The sequence below is a fragment of the Ammodytes marinus genome, assembly GCF_949987685.1.
Source record: "Ammodytes marinus genome assembly, chromosome: 15".
Lineage (NCBI taxonomy): Eukaryota > Metazoa > Chordata > Actinopteri > Uranoscopiformes > Ammodytidae > Ammodytes > Ammodytes marinus.
Genome location: NC_137219.1, coordinates 22,641,530 through 22,660,768, shown reverse-complemented (window position 1 = coordinate 22,660,768; position 19,239 = coordinate 22,641,530). Strand labels below are relative to the sequence as shown.

Here is a 19,239-nt window from a genome sequence, read left to right as displayed (position 1 = left end):
TTCACTATGAAGTAATGTAATGATGTCGGATCACTGACTGTGTGCCCTTGGACCAATCCAATAATAAAGATCAGACTACTACTGTTCATCATCTGCTCTAGCAGCGGCAGAAAATGGCGCTTGGGAGGTTTTTTGTAGCTTAAAAATTATAACATCCCTCAAACACACTACTTATTTTTCTGTTAAAGCGAATTATATCAATAACTTAGCTGTAAATAACTGATAACAAAATTATGATCATTCTCAATGTGTTGTTCATTGGTGTTACAGATGCACAGGTGCGGACATATTTAAAACATGCCAATTTCCTACAGTTGGTAGAATTGTGGTGAGAGGTCCTTTCATAATTTGGAAAAAAACCTGTTCTGTAAATGTCAGTGTTACCATTACATTGAGCTAACCTTTCCAAAGCTCATCATGTGAGTTGTTCTGTTGCGGGGATGACATTGACTTTAGCTAGTGTTAGAACTTAGATTTGCAGCCTGCCAGCCTGAAATGAATGATAAGTAGTCTCTGAGAGTTCACAGCTGGGCGGATAGAGGGAGGAGAGAGATAGAGTGAGACTGAGAGAAAGAAAGAAAGAAAGAAAGAAAGAAAGAAAGAAAGAAAGAAAGAAAGAAAGAGAGAGAGAGAGGTGCTTCGCTCCCCGGTGTGTTCTCCACTGCTCTGTGTTCAAAAGCCTTAAATTAGGATTTAGGGCTGCAGCGTTAAATCCTTCCATTTCAATCTGACAAAACTAATCTGGTGCTAATTACAGCCAAAATAACTGCTATTAGCACCTCACATGGGATTACACAGAAAAGAGGAGGAATGTTTGTCACCTGTGATCCTGACACTTTGCCCCTACTGCTGTCGTGAATATGACGATAGCAGCATCTCAGGAGTGTCTTCCATTTTGGAGCTTGCCTTCCCACTATGTAATCATTTTCTTCATGTCTGTACATTTGGGTTGTGTTTATGTGTAAGTGGAGCGGTGGGGATTGTTGAAGTGGAATGGACGTGAGACAAATATAAGTATGTAGTACACACTGAATTCGCATATACCCTCTTTAAGTGCATTTGATTGAATACAGAACACATGTTTCTACCGCTGTGTGCTCTGTAAAGTGCTACATATGATTCTCTCTCTTTCTTCATGTGCAGCTAAAAAATGGATCTTTCATACCTGTGGGGCCGCGGGCCCCGAAGGCCCTACTCCCACTCAGTGCCTCAACTCCTACAGGAACAGCAACGTCAACGTGTCAGTGGGCACCCGAGGGCCCTTCAAAGGCATTCAGACATGGCGGATCCAGGAAACTGGCAACTACAGGTAGGTATGCTGCCAGAATATAAAGCCTAAGATCACACAATCATTACATTACAGACATTAACATATTTTCACACACAACACCCAGCCTGTGACAATTGTATATCTTAGGGTCTCAGTGGATTGTGGGGCCAATCTGTGGGAAAAATAAAATACAATCAGAATACAAAGCACACTTATCCTCTCTTTCTTTAAGGTATAGTTCAAATAGATACAAATATTTTTAGCTTGTAGCCTCACTCTGGTTCAGAACAAGGCAACAGAATCCATTCATCTGCGTTTTTAAAGAGGACATGCTTTCATCCCAGTATGTAATTGATTCTAAAATGACAAAGTGCAAAACATGTAGAGAGCAACATAACGTGCTAAATAAACAAGCTACAACCGGTTACAACAAGCACGCAGGACTGTTCAGTGATGTTGTACAGTTTATATTCTGACTGTCAGCAGGGGCAGGCTAATGCTAATTTGAGCTAAGCTAACTAGTGATGAGCAACATTTGCCCATTTCCTCTGCATTAATGCACAAACAGGTAAAGGAATGGTTTATGTCACCTTTTCTTGAACCAGATAGTGAGGCAATAATATAGGTGTTAAATAAAAAAATGATTGGACTACGTCTGTAAGCATCAGCACACTCTGTGCAACGCACATTTGACACAACGATGCACCATTTCTCTCGCGCCTCTTTACTCCTCTGTATATAAGTAGTGCATCAATCTTCCACATGCGAGCAGAGAACTATCACTATCAGCTTACTGCAGGAGGAAGCAGAGGCTGGAGTAGAGGCAGCTAAATTACATGAGTCCCTATAAACCAGACTCCAAAATCCCCAAACTCACCTACCTCCAATACAAAGATGGTGGCTTCAATATAGCTTTATAATCAGTCTCAGCCCCTTGACCTCAAACTGTGTACTGCTTAAGGAGTATTGCTGTGATACCCTGTACCATGTGCAGGGATCAATATTCCTCTTGTGAGCATTTATGACAACATGAGGTGTTTAACTGGGACTTGATACGAACAATTCCAACAAAAACATTGCTGTAAGCAAACATGTCTCCCAGTAAAGAAAATAAAAAATAATTATAAACCTTCTGTATCTACACAATCTCCAAAATGGTGGTCTTGATGCATCCTGGTTTAGCTGGCAAAGCATGTAAATGAAGCTGACAGATGGCCATAGAGATGAATATGTGTTCTGCATCTCCCACAAGTCATTAAGCAAACAGCTGAGGTAGCTACTGAGCACCGGGCATCCTTCTCTCTCTCTTCCCACCAATCACATCCCTGGGGGAGACAAATATCCAAGCGCTCCCAAAAAACAATCAGGCTTTTTTTTCTGGCAAGAAAACTGGAGCATTTGAAATAAGTGTATTATGCTTAAAATGTGTGAATATGTGTGTGTCTGTTTCTTTGGCCATGCACCGTGTATGGGTTTGTGTATGTGTGTGGGCTTCAGATTTTTTTGCACTCGAAATTGCAGGTGGAATACACAAAGAGTGTTTATCAGCCTCTGGTTCTACTTGATAAACATCAACAGCTCTGCTTATAATAAGCAACACAAACCTCCTTACCTCTGCCAAGAAACATACCAGAATCCAAATGGAAACATGAAACATTCCTCCAAAAATTAAATTCCTGTATCATTTAAGCTATAATGCGTAACTTATGTTGCCCCCATGAGGAATTTTGAGTAAATACAACAACACTGTCAGCACATCTACACGCCAATTTTTCTGAGGTCCTGTGATAGTGTCGGGGGGCAACACCAGTTCATAAACGCTGCCATTCTGATAAATACAGAGAGAGTTTTGTGGAGGCTAAATCAACTCTGCGTGAACTCATTTGCCAGTGGCTTGAATATAACGGACAATCATTTATATGAAAAGGTTAGGCGCTATAGCTTTAAATGATCCTGCTGAATAATTTTCTCTGTATGTTTGTTTGTGTTTCTTTGAAACCACAGGATCACAGCCTACGGAGCAGCTGGCGGTCGCAGCGTATTGGCCATGAGCAGGTCACATGGTGTCTACATCACAGGAGACTTCCTGCTGAGAAAGGGAGACCTGCTGTATATCCTGGTGGGACAGAAAGGGGAGGACGCATGCCCCAATGTAAGTCCTTTACACTTTCTTGTAGTTCAGTAAGCTGTCAGGCTGTGGATAGATGCTTAGGTCCCTTAGAAACTACAGTCTAGGCATGGGACGAAATTAAATTATCAAGTCACGTTTATCCTGGACAGAATTATTGCGATACACAATATAATCAAATTTTTCCTAATTATCCTTAAATGAAAATGGAAAAAGACAAAAAAAGTACAACTTGTATTGTGGCATACAGTTGAACTGTACTACTTTGAGCATGTTTTAGTACAACATAAAAAGGATTTAACAGTAACATGAGAGTGTAGTGCAGCTGAGCAGAACGGACCTCAGCAGCCACAGAGAGCAGAATTGACATAGAAGCCCAATGGAAATCATTTCTACATGCATAAAGCCTAAGAACTGATCAAAGTTACATTTGTTGTTGTTGTGGTAGATGAATAAATAAACACCTATATTAATTTTATATGCAACAGACATTTTGAAAATGCTACATAGAATGAGCAGATGGATTATAGGCCAAACTCAAATATTTATTTCGTGATTTGAACTGTTACTTTTTGGCTATGGAAAAATGAATGATACGGGTTAGAGGAAAAACTAGTGCACCAATTCCATAAGGGGCAGAAAAGCTCTGATGGGAATAGTTGAGTGATCTGGATTTCTGTTCCACTGCGTGCCCATCAGTACACAAGCATTTTGTTATTTCTCAGGTTATATTTGTTTTGTGAGGGATAGCGTAATATTGCTCCAAGAGGCAACCAGACTCTTATGAAGAAGTCCCCTCCACCAAAATGGATGGGAAGATGTGAGCTCCCTCTTGTTGCAATTAAAAAAACAATTAGGAAATCGACATAATACCGACAATGGCAAGCTAGAGCCACTCAAGAAAATATTCACGATCATTGCAATAATGGAAATTTACAACGATCAACATATTGTGAGTGTTTTTAAAGTGAGCCGTGATAATCATAGATAGTATGTAAAATGGATGTAGCATCCGGGCTGACCTCAGTTATTCCAACTGCATCCAATCGTCCTGGCCTATGTGCCTCACCATCTTGTCAGCTTTTTACTGCACCTCATTTCCTCTTACCGAAAAAGGGCATTGATGTGATGTTGGCTGGAGGGAGATACACCCATCTACCTGAGGTATACCTTCGAGGCAAAGTGAGGGCAAACGGGCGCCTAGTTGTCACTCACTTGCTCTGTTTTGAAACCTGCCCTTAGTGGCCACTCGGTGAACTGCAATTTTTGTCACTTGTGCATTGGATGCCGGCAGACTTCGCTGTGGTTGGGGCTTGGTGTTAATGTCATATATTGTCCAAACCCTACTGAAGGTTATAAAGGCAAAATAAATATAGGAATGAGTTGCAGTACTATAATGAATTTAGCTGTAAATGCTACAATGATTGAACTTTCTGAATTAGGAGTCACACATGATTTTCTTTTATAGGCCCTCATAAAATCACACTGAAATCACATTAAGTCATCCATTTTTGTATTGAAGAGTGAGAACTGCGGGGGCGCCCTTAGCTCAGTTGGTAGGGCATCCCCCCCATGGGCCTCGGCCAGCAGTGGACCCGGGTTCGATTCCAGCCTGCGGTCGTTCTCTGCATGTCACTTCCCTCTCTGCCCCATTTCAACTCTCTCTACACTATCAATAAAGCATAAAAATGCAAAAAAAATATCTAAAAAAAAAGAGCAAGAACTGTGTACGCATCTATTCTAAACAGTTTATAAGTTGTATATTACATATATATATACAGTAAGAAAGAAAATAGCAGAAAAGCTACTGTGAGTTGTTGCTCAGAGTCTGAGGCTCTTGTTGTCTGGCTTAGTGTGACCGTGTGCTCTGCCTGTGATAGTAGGCTGGCATCACTGTTTTATATGCAATGTTTCATTGTCTGCATGGAAATAAGGTCTCTAGGCAGGGCTGTACAGTGCAACAGTTTTGATCGCATTTGCTACTGAAATTGATCACGTGCGATGATGAATACTAGTCCACTCGCACGAGTGCTAATGAGCAGATGCTGTCTGTTTGAGACACAGAGGAGCTCTGCACAACACTGCTTAGAGGGCTCTACATTAACACTCTCCAAATTCGGGTAAATGTAGTCTTAGGCGAGTAAGTTATTGAGTCCACCCTCCACTTTGGCTGGTGAAAGATGTGTGCTCGGGACCTGTGCTTGTTGTGCGGCGATTCTAGCGTCTGATACACTTCACCAACGGTAATAACCGGAAGGAGACGGCACGCAGTTAAGTTAGCGCGTGTGCAAGCAGAACATTTCCTGTGCGCCTTCACATTAAAAGCCTGTTACTAGCCAAACGTGAGTTGACCTTTTTGAAGCCGGTAAGAACAGGAAGTTCGCGCTTTACAGCCCTGCAGTGCGCTAGCTTGAAAATCAACTGCTTCAGCTGCAGAGAGCAGTCAACAACAGTAGTCTATGTAAACAAAGTTTGAAATAACTGATAAGCCACTGAAGAACTACTCCCAACACATTCACAACAACCTATTTAACTTATCCTAGATTGTACCAATATGTATACTTATTTATTTAATAGGCTATATGTTTTAAAGTTAGGTTTTAATTAACAGAAGGACATTTACCAAAAAAAAATATTATTATGAATATAATAATGATATGTAGGGGAAGGTGGGGTGATTTGTGCATTTTGGAAGTTGCAAAACCCCTTGTTTCTAGAAAACCGTGGAAGAAATTGGAAATGTGACCACATATTTAAGAAGAGCCATCCATTTGACTCATCCTGTAAAGAAGGGAGACACAAGGAATAAGATATAAGCACATTTAAGCTCAAAAAACTGTGTTTTGCCTTTCAAAGTAAAATTTCCATGATCAAGGTTTTTTGATTATTGTGTCTGAACAATTATAGACACGTTTGAAAACATTTGACACATGTTTTAGTGCTTTGGTATGCTACATTTTGAGTCTATATAGTTAGCACAATGTCAACCCTAAATTGCTGCATCATGCCTATTATCCAAAATTCTGGGGATAGGGTGATTTGTGCGCAAGGGCCTGGGTGAGTTATAAGTAAGTAAGTAAGTAAAATGTATTTATAAAAGCACATTTATGACAGTTTGCACTGTCCAAAGTGCTGTACATAGTGCATTCAGTAGGTAAACAATGAAGGTAAAATAACAATAACCAAAATAAAAGACGTAAAGCCCATACATCCACATAAACACAGATAGTAGTGCAGAGGTAAGTAAGTAGTGCAGAGGTTAATGGGGAGGAAACACCAGGGTGTACATATGGGTTTTGAGCCTTGATTTAAAGGCAGACATGTAGGGGGAATCACATTTGTCAGGTGGCAGTTGGTTCCACAAGCACGGAGCAACTAGTGCAAAGTACATTTCTGAGAGTTGTGCCAGTGGCATGGCTGTATACGCTGGTCACCAAAAGAAAGTGATTGTCTACAGTAGCTCAGAAGAGAGTGACATCTCAATTCCACTTAACGACACCACTGATGAGAGTTCAGATGGCCAGAAAGATGGGGTGATTTGTGCGACAAGACAACTTTTTTTCCGAAAGCTATATTTCTTAAACAGTTTATTCCAGATCCAAAGTTTTTATTGCCAGGGATGCACAACATCCTGAAATATATGTACATATTTGAGTTGGAGACATAACTGTCAAGGCCTCACTTTAAAATCACTTTGAGTAAAAAGTTGCACAAATCACCCCACCTTCCCCTATATACAAAACATATATAGATATCAATTTTATGGGGAGAAATAATTCTGAATCAGCAAAAAATTGCAATTGGCAGGTTAGATTATTTTGTCTAAATTACAATCAGTGCACCCCTATTAATTTTTCTACAATTATTACTGCACACACTAGGATATGGCATTAATTGAGAATTTCAAATGAGACCAAGATGACAGGCTAAAAGGTAATTAGAGCGAAATGCATGGGTTAAGGTTATGCAAGTTTTCGATCAGACTTTGTGTGCTACTGAATTTATTTTTGTGCTACTGATTCTTTTTGCTTGCTAGCACCAGTGCTACCACCTAAAAAAATAAGCGTACAGCCCTGTCTCTAGGTCATCTTCGTAGATAATGGTATTCTGTCTATTATAGTGCAAATCTAGAGGACATGGAATCAAATTAATATTATATATTAATTTTTCCCATTTGGGTTTCTGATTTTCTCTCTCAAGGACAACACTGGACGGGTGATTTACAGGGAAACGGTATCAAGAGTTTTGCATGCCCAACAAGAAGTGCATATATCTCCTCAGCCAAAGGGGAATGTACCAGACATTGAAGTACAAAGTACTGTTTCGTCTTTGAAAAAAATGATCTGAAGACTATGGCTTTTGAAGAAATGTACCTGATTAATCTCAGAATATTTCTTAGGGCGAAATCTTTGATGTACTTTGTGGCTGGGTTTTTAAGCATATAAATTTAGATCTAAAATGAGGTTTCTAAAATTAGAATAATGAATGTGAATAGTCAAATAATGTATGTGCTTAAAAAACATTATTTGTTCAAACTGTCATTACTGAGTGTGCCCTTCACACTTTGATTGGTGCTGCCAAGTAATGCATTCCTTGATATTTCAGCTTACTTCTTTACTAATTGTATGAACTATGAAATTCACACTGTTGTCCTTGGACCTCAGTACAGATCCCCATGATAGTCTAAACTGTTACACTTTATGGAAACCAACCATTGTTTGTATGTGTGATAGAAGCTCACAGTGATCTCCCCCATCGTCTCCCTCAGGCTTACTTGTGTTGTTTTGCCAGGGGTGTCTGTCATCCATTATGCTCTAGAGTTGCTTCACTGGCAGCAGAGCAGCTTGCTTTCTCACTGCAGTTTACAACACTAAAATCCTGGCAATCCGTCTAGTCACCAATGGAAACATCACTTATCCACTATTTAAACATTTGGTTGTTGCAATATTAATTAGGGGCTGCTAGTTCTTACTTTAAGAAATGAGCATGTCATGGAAAGACAGATACAGTATGTCGGCTCAGAAGTATCTTCTATGTAATGTGTCACTCTCACTCATGTTCAGCTTAATTAATTAAATGGTTGGAGCACTTATCTTTTTGAAGTACCTTCAAGGGATAGTTCATTATTTTTTAAGTGGGGTTGTATGAGGTACTTAGGCATAGTTAGTCTGTTACCGTATGGAGATGGCTATCAGCGCAGTCTCTTTAAGGAGTGTGGGAGAGACATTGCTGTAACAGTAGTCAGCATTGTGCTGTTGCAGAGGGGGCCAGAAAAAAAAAGTCCACACTTATATACATGCTTAAATTAAAAAGTAAATATCCGTTAAATTGTACGCTAAATGTAGGACTTTATTACATCTTTACATTGCTGAAAGACAGCCATTTATATTTGCACTTTTTTTCAAGCGTAGTGTGGCCATGTATTACTACGCCGCCACCTCTTGCTGGTGCAGTGCAGCATATCAGCCGCTAGTCAGCTATCAACTCAGTGCTACTGCGGCTTATTCAAGAGACACAGGGAAACTACAATTAGTGATTTAAGACAATGCCATGCCATTCACTGTGTTACATAAGAGGAAACCTTTATGAACCAGAGCATACATTACAGGAAAAGAACTGGCGCCTCTTGTTTCTCTAGAAGTGTCCCTCTCTGTCTCCAGACCAGTTCCTTCTCCCTTTGCCTACATGTGTCATGTATATATTAACATGAAAATAATAGTTAAAGGCCTACTTCACCGGTTTGAATATGAAGGTGTATTGAATTCTGAGATCCTATGTAGTATAAATGTGCGAAAAAAATTGAAATCGGTTCATCCTAGCCTGAGAAAAGGCAGACAGAGTGTTTTTTTAACCCTATATTTCTCTTTCTCGTGACATCACAGAAAGAGAAATATAGGGTTAAAAAAAACTTACTTTGTAAATATTACTGTGACATCACAGTAATCTATCTATAAAGCAAGGAAGCATCACGTGACCTGAAGTGTCTGTAATTTTGTGGCTCGCATATCTCTCTGAGTTTGAGTCAGATCGGCATTAGCTTCTGGATATCGCTTGCGCACAGCACGTGTGCATACTTCATTGTGAAGTTTTTAGAAGTACGAAGGTGTGCATCCTTCATCCTTCATTGTGAAGTTTTTAAAAGTACGTGCGCACACTGAAGGCCACAGAGCACCGTGAGCACGGAGCATGAAGTAATCTCCGAATAAACCCCGCCTCCCTCTGACGAGCGCCACACACACACACACACACACACACAGCAGACCGACACAGCCTACTTCCTCAACAACTCCTCACCTGCTCCGCCTGTCCGCTTTAGTGGTAAAGACAGCACTTAACGCTATTTTCACTGTAATAATACAGCACGGGCTCGGATGCTTCCACAACATGTTTTATATCCGTTAAAAAGTTAAACCGAAAGACAGAGCGCGCGCCCACGTCCCACACACACAGCTGACTGCTATGACACGTTAATTCACAGCACGGCCTCGGATGCTTCCACTAAATGTTTTATATCCGTTTAAAATCTAAACTGAAAGCCCGCGCGCGCACAAGTCCCCCCCCCATGCCGACGCCCGCGCATGCACACAAGTCCCCCCCACACAGCTGACTACTGACAAGTTAACTGACAGTTATCCAAACTCAGTCTTATCTTTCAAATACCTAATATTAATGGTAATGGGGTTGACAATGTTGTCATGCCGTGCAGCATAGCCTCCTTTTATACACAGTGCAGCCATTTACTATATAGGCAACTGATTGTAAGTTTGAGTGCATTGTGCATTATGGATGGCAGTTTGCATGGTACCTTAATATCAGATTGTATAGGTAACACCTGTACAGCTCCATTCTTCCTTAGGCTTCAACACTTAATTATCACATTTTGTGTTTCATTTTACTTAACAAAACACATGGAATTAGTTTGTGGTTATCTTTACACAATACACTAAGGAATGTTGCCCTACTATACAGTGCTGTGAAAAAGTATTTGCCCCCTTCCTAAATTCTTCTGTTTTTGCTTGTTTGTCACACTTATTTGTTTCAGATCATCAAAACATTTATAATTTAAGACAAAGGCAACTCTATTGAAATCAGAATACAGCTTTTGAATTGTCATTCTTTTTATTGAATGTAAATAGTTAACCAGAACCTATTACACCCATGTGAAAAAGTATTTGCCCCCTAAACTTAATAACTGGTTGTGCCACCCTTGGCCGCAACAACTGCAACCAAATGTTTGTGATCACTGGCAATGAGTCTTCTACATCGCTCTGGTGAAATGTTGTCCCTATCTTCTTTGCAGAATTGTTTTAATTCGGCCATTTTGGAGGGTTTTCAAGCATGAACTGCCTGTTTGAGGTCACGCCACAGCATCTCAATCGGTTTTAACTCCAGACTTTGACTAAGCCACTCCATACATTTTATTTAGTTTTTTCTGAGCCATTCAGAAGTGGACTTGCTGGTGTGTTTGGGATCATTGTCCTGCTGCATCACCCAAGTTCTCTTGAGCTTGAGTTGATGAACTGATGGCCGGACATTCTCCTTCATGATGTTCTGGTAGAGAGCAGAATTCATAGTTCCATCAATTATGGCAAGCTATCCAGGTCCTGAAGCAGCAAAGCAGCCCCAGACCATCACACCACCACCACCATGTTTGACTGTTGGTATGATGTTCTTATGGTGGAACGCTGTGTTAGTTTCACACCAGATTTAACAGGAACCAGGCCTTCCAAAAAGTTCCACTTTTGACTCGTCAGTCCATAGAATATTTATCCAAAGGTTTTGGGACCATCAAGATGTTGTTTGACAAATGTGAGAAAAGCCTTTGTGTTCTTTTTGGTCAGCAGAAGCTTTCTCCTTGGCACTCTCTCATGGATCCCATTTTTGCCAAGTGTCTTTCTTATGGTGGAATCATGAACACTGATCTTAACTGAGGCAAGTGAGGCCTGCAGTTCTTTAGATGTTCGTCTGGGTTCTTTTCTTAGCTCCTGGATGAGTCGTCGATGAGCTCTTGGAGGTATTTTGGAAGGCCGGTCACTCCTGGGAAGGTTCTCCACTGTTCCAAGTTTTCTCCATTCGTAAATTATGGCTCTCACTGTGGTTCGCTGGAGTCCCAAAGCCTTAGAATGGCTTTGTAATCCTTTCTAGACTTATAGATAACAATGACTTTGTTTCTCATCTGTTCTTGAATTTCTTTTGATAGTGGCATCATGTGCTGCTTTTTGAGATCTTTTAGTCAACTTCACTGTGTCAGACAGGTTCTATTTAAGTGATTTCTAGATTCTACAGGTCTGGCAGTAATCAGGCCTGGGTGTAGTCACTAAATTGAACTCAACATTCCAAAATATGTGGTCAATTGATTGATTTATTAAAGGGGGGCAATTACTTTTTCACACAGGGCAAGGTACGGTTGAATAGATTTTTACACTTAATAAATGAAATCATCATTTAAAAACTGCATGTGATATTTACTCGGGTTATCTTTGATTAAAATAAAAATTTGTTTGAGGATCTGAAACATTTAAGTGTGACAAATATAAAAAAATAAAAGAAATCAGGAAGGGGGCAAATACTTTTTCACAGCACTGTATACTGTAGCCAACTTCTACAAAGTAGGCTAAGTTACTGATAATAACCTTCAACAGTGTAAACTTAACCATCACTGATAGCAGCCAAATGTGCTGTCTAATATATTTCTTTGTTTACCTCCTTCCTACGGGCACTGCACTAGTATTTACAAAGTACGTTTTTTTTAACCCTATATTTCTCTTTCTGTGATGTCACGAGAAAGAGAAATATAGGGTTAAAAAAAAACACTCTTTCTGCCTTTTCTCAGGCTAGGATGAACCGATTTTAATTTTTTTTGCACATTTATACTACATAGGATCTCAGACCGGTGAAGTAGGCCTTTAAGGGATGATGCTGATTAAGCAGCCCTTCTTGTATTGCTTGGTTCATACAAGGACACTAGGCAACTCAAGTTGACTGTAGAGTCTTGTGGCTTTTGCTTTTAATAGGCAGACTGTGTAATAATAATAATAATAATAATAATAATAATAATAATGGATTGGATTTATATAGCGCTTTTAATTCTATGTGACTCAAAGCGCTTACAGGGTTCCAGGTTCCATTCATTCACACACAGTCATACCGGTGGTGGTAAACTACCATAGTAGCCACAGCTGCCCTGGGGCGGACTGACAGAAGCGAGGCTGCCATTCAGCGCCATCGGCCCCTCCGACCACCACCTCAAACATACAGCAGTCATACACATTCACACGAGGCAAGGTGGGTGAAGTGTCTTGCCCAGGGACACAACGACCATGACACAAGTGGCCGGGCTGGGATCGAACCGCCAACCCTAGGATCATTGGCCAACCAGCTTAACCACCTGAGCCACGGTCGCCCGCATGCCTAGCTTAGCAGGCATGTGGTCCCTACCACTGTCTTACACTTATTAGTTTGTAACATGTTTTTCCTTTAAAGTGCTGGTAGCACAGGCAGCAGAGAGGGACTGGGGCACTCCAATGTGAGACCAAGTTGTTTAAGGTTCCTCTTATCTCCTCCCAAGTTCTGACAGCTAAGAGAGGCAGCAGCTCTCTGCAAAGGGTTGCTCTGAAAGTGATATGTGCTTTCTCACACCTAGCATTCACCCTGGTGAGGGAACTAATACCTCCACCACCACCACCACCTTGTCCTGACAAATATTAAATCTCCCACTCTTTGTGTGTCTTTTTCTTTCTACCATGTATTGCACACACAGACACACACACACACACACACACACACACACACACACACACACACACACACACACACACACACACACACACATACATACATACAGATACACACAGACATACACACGTACATACTTTCTCAAGCACATGCACACCCTCTTTCTGTCTTTTTTCCCACCTTTCAGACACAAACTCTCAACTTTCAAGTAAGAAATTGTAATGATGGAACAGGCTGAGAGGCAGAGGAGGAGAGCTAGACTCTGCCTCAACATTTGAATGCACAGCATCTTTACTCCTTCTCCCTGTCACTCAAACTCACTCACAAGTCCCGCCCCCTCCTCAGACCATACAGTCTATGGTTCAGACATATGCGGGAGTCTGGAGCGATAAGTGTATGTGTGTTTGTGTCTGTGATTGAGGGCAAGAAACCTATACACTTTCACTCTTAAGGGTTGAAAACAGGCTCCAGCCAGTTCTGAATCATATTACACACAAGGCAGACACATTAATTCAATAGACATCAGCTATGGCATCTCGCATCATTTGCCAACAAAACGTCCAGTTCCATTGTTATGAAGAGGCTCTAACAGAATGTAACGACAGCAGACTGACTGACAGGATGTCTGTATTGGTTAACATGATAAATCAACTTAAAGCATGATGACAAAATATTCAATTTGGGTCGTCTTTAAAAAAAAAAACTTGTTCATCCATATCCAACATATTCAAGGTTTACAGTGATGGTGAATTCAGTGGATGTGGGTTTAATTTAGTTTTTGTAAACAACACATTTTCTCTTAAAAACTGCCTTCATTGTATTTATGAGGAGAACATTAGCCGATTGCTTCTCAGCTCCTGTGTTAATTCCCATATTTCTGCTTGGTATCTTCTCACCATTAAAGAGGCTGGGGTCCATCAAAGCAATTTGTCTGTGAACTGACATCTCTCTCTCTCTCTCTCTCTCTCTCTCTCTCTCTCTCTCTCTCTCTCTCTCCCCCCCCTGCAGTCCAACGGCATCCTGAATAAGATCTGCCAGGAACAGAGCGGCCCCATGGTCAACAAAACACAAGTGAAAGGAGGAGGAGGAGGAGGAGGCGGGGCTACGTATGTGTTCAAGGTAAAGTATGCTGATGGAATGATGCATTCAGGGACAGGGAGATATAATATACCCTTTGTACAGTATATATGATAGAACATATGGTAAAGAATAATACTAAAGATTATGTCACATGTGTAAAAGCAGCCCAGTTTCTCTGCCACTGTAAAGTACATGCTATAATGCAGGATGTTGTCAGCTCCCCATACCTTTCAAGTCATTCACAATCTTGAGATCATCTTAGTCTGCTCATTTAATCAATGAATCATGAAGCAATAAATCCCCAGAGACACTGGTTATGTTGGTGTCTTTACTCCCATCACTGAACAGATAAGCTGACCAACTGCCCAGTCATCCACAACCCAAAGTATTCCCTTTTTAAAAGAACAGTTTTACATTTTGGCTAGAGAGCAGAGTTGCCCTCTCACACAGAGTTAGATGAGAAGATCACTACCACTTTCATGTCTATCCATCAAATACAGCCAGCAGTCTGTTGGCTTATTTTATGTGCTGGCCTGTTTATTGGCCCAGGGTATGGGCACATTGACACTGCTTTAGGGCTGCTGGTAGGCAGACCTTTGGACTGAGCCATGCTAGCTGTTTTGCCTTTGTTTCATAATTACCAAACAAACATCAGATGGTTAAATCTCAGCTAGAAAGCAAATAAGAACATTTCCTAGAATGTTAAACTATGCATTTGAATTACATAAATCTAACTTTAAACAAATATGACCCCAGGTGGACAAAAGAGGCAACATTCCGCTCATCATCGCTGCTGGGGGCGGGGGCCGGGGGTACAGCAGCCAATCAGAGACCCAGCTGGAGCAGATGGACTATGACCTCAGCCAACCGGGACGCAACGGGAAGTCATACGCTGCAGGTACACTACACAGAGCTTTGTGTGTGTGTGTGTGTGTGTGTGTGTGTGTGTGTGTGTGTGTGTGTGTGTGTGTGTGTGTGTGTGTGTGTGTGTGTGTGTGTGTGTGTGTGTGTGTGTGTGTGTGTGTGTGTGTGTGTGTTCAGCTGATTGTGTGTTGCATGTGTGGAGACAAAATGTATTGAAGGCATTGGGTGTGACTGCAGTTGTGTATGAGTTTGATACAGGGACAAAATAAATTGTGTAATGTGTAGGAGAAATTGACACTTTGATAAGAAATGAGTGAATAGGTGAGGGTACATGGCTAATAACACATTACAGGACTTTATAAGGCTAATTGTTCCGAACTTTGTGGTGGAAAAAGCTGTTCTGTTTCCCTCTGTGTGCACACAAACTAATATGATCTCAGATTGCCTGCTGTGGATGTTTATTAGCATGTCTACTTGTAATTTGTAAACATATCCATATATCCTGAAGGTATCCACTTCTGTTTTAATATGTTTCATAGGTCCACCTCCCTGTGCCAGTGTTTGTGTATCTGCCAAAATGATTATTATGATTATTCATAGCTTCGTCCCCCGTTAATGCAGCGGCAGAACTTCATGCTCTGTTCTATCATTGTAGTGTTACATCATGCTCACTGCAGCTTCTATTATTCATATGCTCGGAGCTGACGAACAGCCAGGAAAACAGAAGATATCGATTTGTATGTCCTCACAAAGCCACAGGTTTATTTCTGAGGAAATTCTATAAATGAAAAATGAAATATTCAGCACGTCTGAGGAGATGTGTTGCTAGTAGTGTGAGGTGTGTCTGTTTCCTATTTGTTTGTATCTCTCAGACGCCAGAGGAGGAAGATGACAAGGGAAAGGGAGAAATGAAATTGACTGAAATATGGGAGGGATTAGTTAAAACTTTAGTAGCTGCAACTCCAGGTTTCTTTTAAGAGATGTTTTCTGTTTTTGTGGTCAGTCTCCTTATCACTAATAGAGGATTGCTTTGTAGGCTATATACAGTATCTCACAAAAGTGAGTACACCCCTAACATTTCTTCAAATATTTCATTATATCTTTCCATGCGACAACACTGAATAAATGACACTTTGATACAATGTCAAGTAGTCAGTGTACAGCTTGTATAACAGTGTAAATTTACTGTCCCCTCAAAATAACTTGACACACAGCCATTAATGTCTAAACTGCTGGCAACAAAAGTGAGTACACCCCTAAGAAAAAATGTCCAAATTGGGCCCAAAGTGTCAATATTTTGTTTTGCCATCATTATTTTCTAGCACTGCCTTAACCCTCTTGGGCATGTAGTTCACTAGAGCTTCACAGGTTGCAACTGGAACCCTCTTCTACCCATTCATGACGACATCAAGGAGCTGGTGGATATTAGAGTCCTTGCGCTCCTCCATCTCCCGTTTTAGGATGCCCCAAAGATGCTCAATAGGGTTTAAGACTGGAGACATGCTTGGCCAGTCCATAACCTTTACCCTCAGCTTCTTTAGCAAGCCAGTGGTCGTTCGGAGGGGTGTTTGGCGTCGTTATCATGTTGCAGTACTGCCCTGCGGCCCAGTTTATGAAGGGAGGGGATCATGCTCTGCTTCAGTATGTCACAGTACATGTTAGAATTCAATGAACTGTAGATCCCCAGTGCTGGCAGCACTCATGCAGCCCCAGACCATGACACTCCAACCACCATGCTTGACTCTAGGCAAGACACACTTGTCTTTGTACTCCTCACCTGGTTGCCGCTCCACACTCTTAACACCATCTGAACCAAATAAATGTATTTTGGTCTCATCAAACCACAGGACATGGTTGCAGTAATCCATGTCCGTAGTCTGTTTGTCTTCAGCAAACTTTTTGTGGGGTTTCTTGTGCATCATCTTTAGAATAGGCTTCCTTCTGGGATGACAGCCATGCAGACCAGTATGATGTTCTAATGATGCAGAGTGCGGCGTATGGTCTGAGCACTGACAGGTTGACCCCCCATCCCTTCAAGCCCTTCAGCAATGCTGGCAGCACTCATACGTCTATTTTCCAAAGCCAACCTCTGTGTACGATGCTGACCATGTGCACTCAACCTTCGTAAACTGGGCCGCAGGGTGGTATTGCAACATGATAACGACCCCAAACACACCTCCAAGACGACCAGTGGCTTGCTAAAAAAGGTGAGGGTAAAGGTTATGGCCTGGCCAAGCATGTCTCCAGACCTAAACCCTATTGAGCATCTTTGGGGCATCCTCAAACGGAAGGTGGAGGAGCGCAAGGTCTTTAATATCCACCAGCTCTGTGATGCTGTCATAAATGGGTGGAAGAGGGTTCCAGTTGCAACCTGTGAAGCTCTAGTGAACTACATGCCCAAGAGGGTTAAGGCAGTGCTGGAAAATAATGGTGGCCACACAAAATATTTACACTTTGGGCCCAATTTGTAAATTTTTTCTAAGGGGTGTACTCACTTTTGTTGCCAGCAGTTTAGACATTAATGGCTGTGTGTCGAGTTATTTTGAGGGGACAGTAAATGTACACTGTTATACAAGCTGTGCACTGACTACTTTACATTGTATTAAAGTGTCATTTATTCAGTGTTGTCCCATGGAAAGATATAAAGAAAAATGTGAAGAAATGTGGGGGGTGTACTCACTTTTGTGAGATACTGTATGTGTGAATATAGTTATTACTTTGTGTGTGGGTGAACCTATTTGAGTTTTAGACCATAAAAGTGAGGACATTTTGGTCGGTTCTCACTTTGGGACAGACCTTTGAAGGGCTGTTTGAGGATTAAGACTAGGTTCAAGTATATATTAGGTTAAGGTTAGCGTTAATGTGCGTTGGTGTTGCAAAGGTTTTGATGGTTAGGAAAAGTGCTAGGGAATACATTATGTCAAAAAGTGTCACAAGTATAGCTGTACAAGTGTGTGGATGCATGCAATACACATGCATGCATCTTATTGTTCGATTCACTTAATAATTCACTCTGTCTACCTCCCTTTCCCTGTGTCACTCACACTTAAACCCCACATTACTGTGTGTGTATTACTCCACATCTCATGTACGTTGTGTTGTGTTTTGGTGACAGGTGGAGGTGGAGGTTGGAATGACAGCGCTGCAGTCAGTCAGGGTGGCAGGCCTCTGGTGCTGGGGGGCCAGGGGGGGCAGGCCTGTCAGAAGTTCTGGCAGACCCACGGAGGCTTCGGTGGCGGCGGGGGCGGCTGCATGTCCGGGGGCGGAGGAGGAGGCTACAGAGGTGAGTCCAGGAGCATTCTGGGAAAAACCTTTAATATATATATACTGTCTAGGAGCTGTCAGGTATGACCCAACTATATGTCTGGTAGTAGAGCCAAAATGTGCTTTATACTGAATGTGACAGGTTGATAGAGCTAATACAGATCAGGGATCAGGCTGAATCCCAGAAATAGCTGCATGTTCTATTACTCTGAACTGCCCAATCAACTGTTAGTCCCTCTGGATTAGACCATGCATCATTCAAACACACAACCAAAATATTTGAAATCTGACAAAATATTTATTTAAAATAGGGACTATATGCATATTGATGAACATTTTTGTAAATATGCAAGAGTATAGCCGGCGCTTCATTTAGACAGGTATTCCCTTTGTCAGGTTGGTGTTAAATTAACAAGGTCCAACACAATACATCAATATGAAAAACAACAGTAAAAGAGTACAACAAACAAACAATAGACAAACCAGTATTTAGGGGACCAAACAGTTGGTGTTAATTGCTAAAATGGGACCTTGTGTCTCCTTGTACGAAGTGTAATTCCCATAGAACAAATCATGTGTTAATGAGTATAAAGATGGCACTGAGGTTTTGACACTGTGTTTGCCCTCCTGGTTTCTAGGCGGTAACACTTCTAAAAACAACAACCCCAAACATGATGGTGACGATGGCACGTCCTTCCTCGGCCCAGAGGGAGAGCCCTTCCTCTATCCACTCAAAGGTAACGTTAGGCTGTGTGTAGTAATACATTCGTCAGCACTCAACACCTGAGGTTGAGACATTTGTGTTCAGCGACTGATATGTTTGTAGTGTTTGTATAACTAGTGCAGTGCCCCTAGGAAGCAAACTCAGCCTATGCATGCTTAAATGTTACCCCTCTAT

At 41.3% G+C, this 19,239-nt stretch overlaps 1 protein-coding gene across 1 annotated transcript in view; it reads left to right on the top strand.

Annotated features, from left to right (window-relative positions):
- LOC307262039 (ALK tyrosine kinase receptor-like) overlaps positions 1 to 19,239 on the top strand; it is a gene marked incomplete at both ends in the record, with an annotated part of 348,028 nt that overhangs the window by 306,783 nt on the left and 22,006 nt on the right. The window contains 6 exons of the mRNA XM_080042775.1: positions 1,144 to 1,309; positions 3,275 to 3,422; positions 14,142 to 14,252; positions 14,970 to 15,111; positions 18,193 to 18,360; positions 18,980 to 19,078. Coding sequence (XP_079898901.1) covers positions 1,144 to 1,309; positions 3,275 to 3,422; positions 14,142 to 14,252; positions 14,970 to 15,111; positions 18,193 to 18,360; positions 18,980 to 19,078 — 834 coding nt within the window. The remainder of the gene's footprint in view (positions 1 to 1,143; positions 1,310 to 3,274; positions 3,423 to 14,141; positions 14,253 to 14,969; positions 15,112 to 18,192; positions 18,361 to 18,979; positions 19,079 to 19,239) is intronic.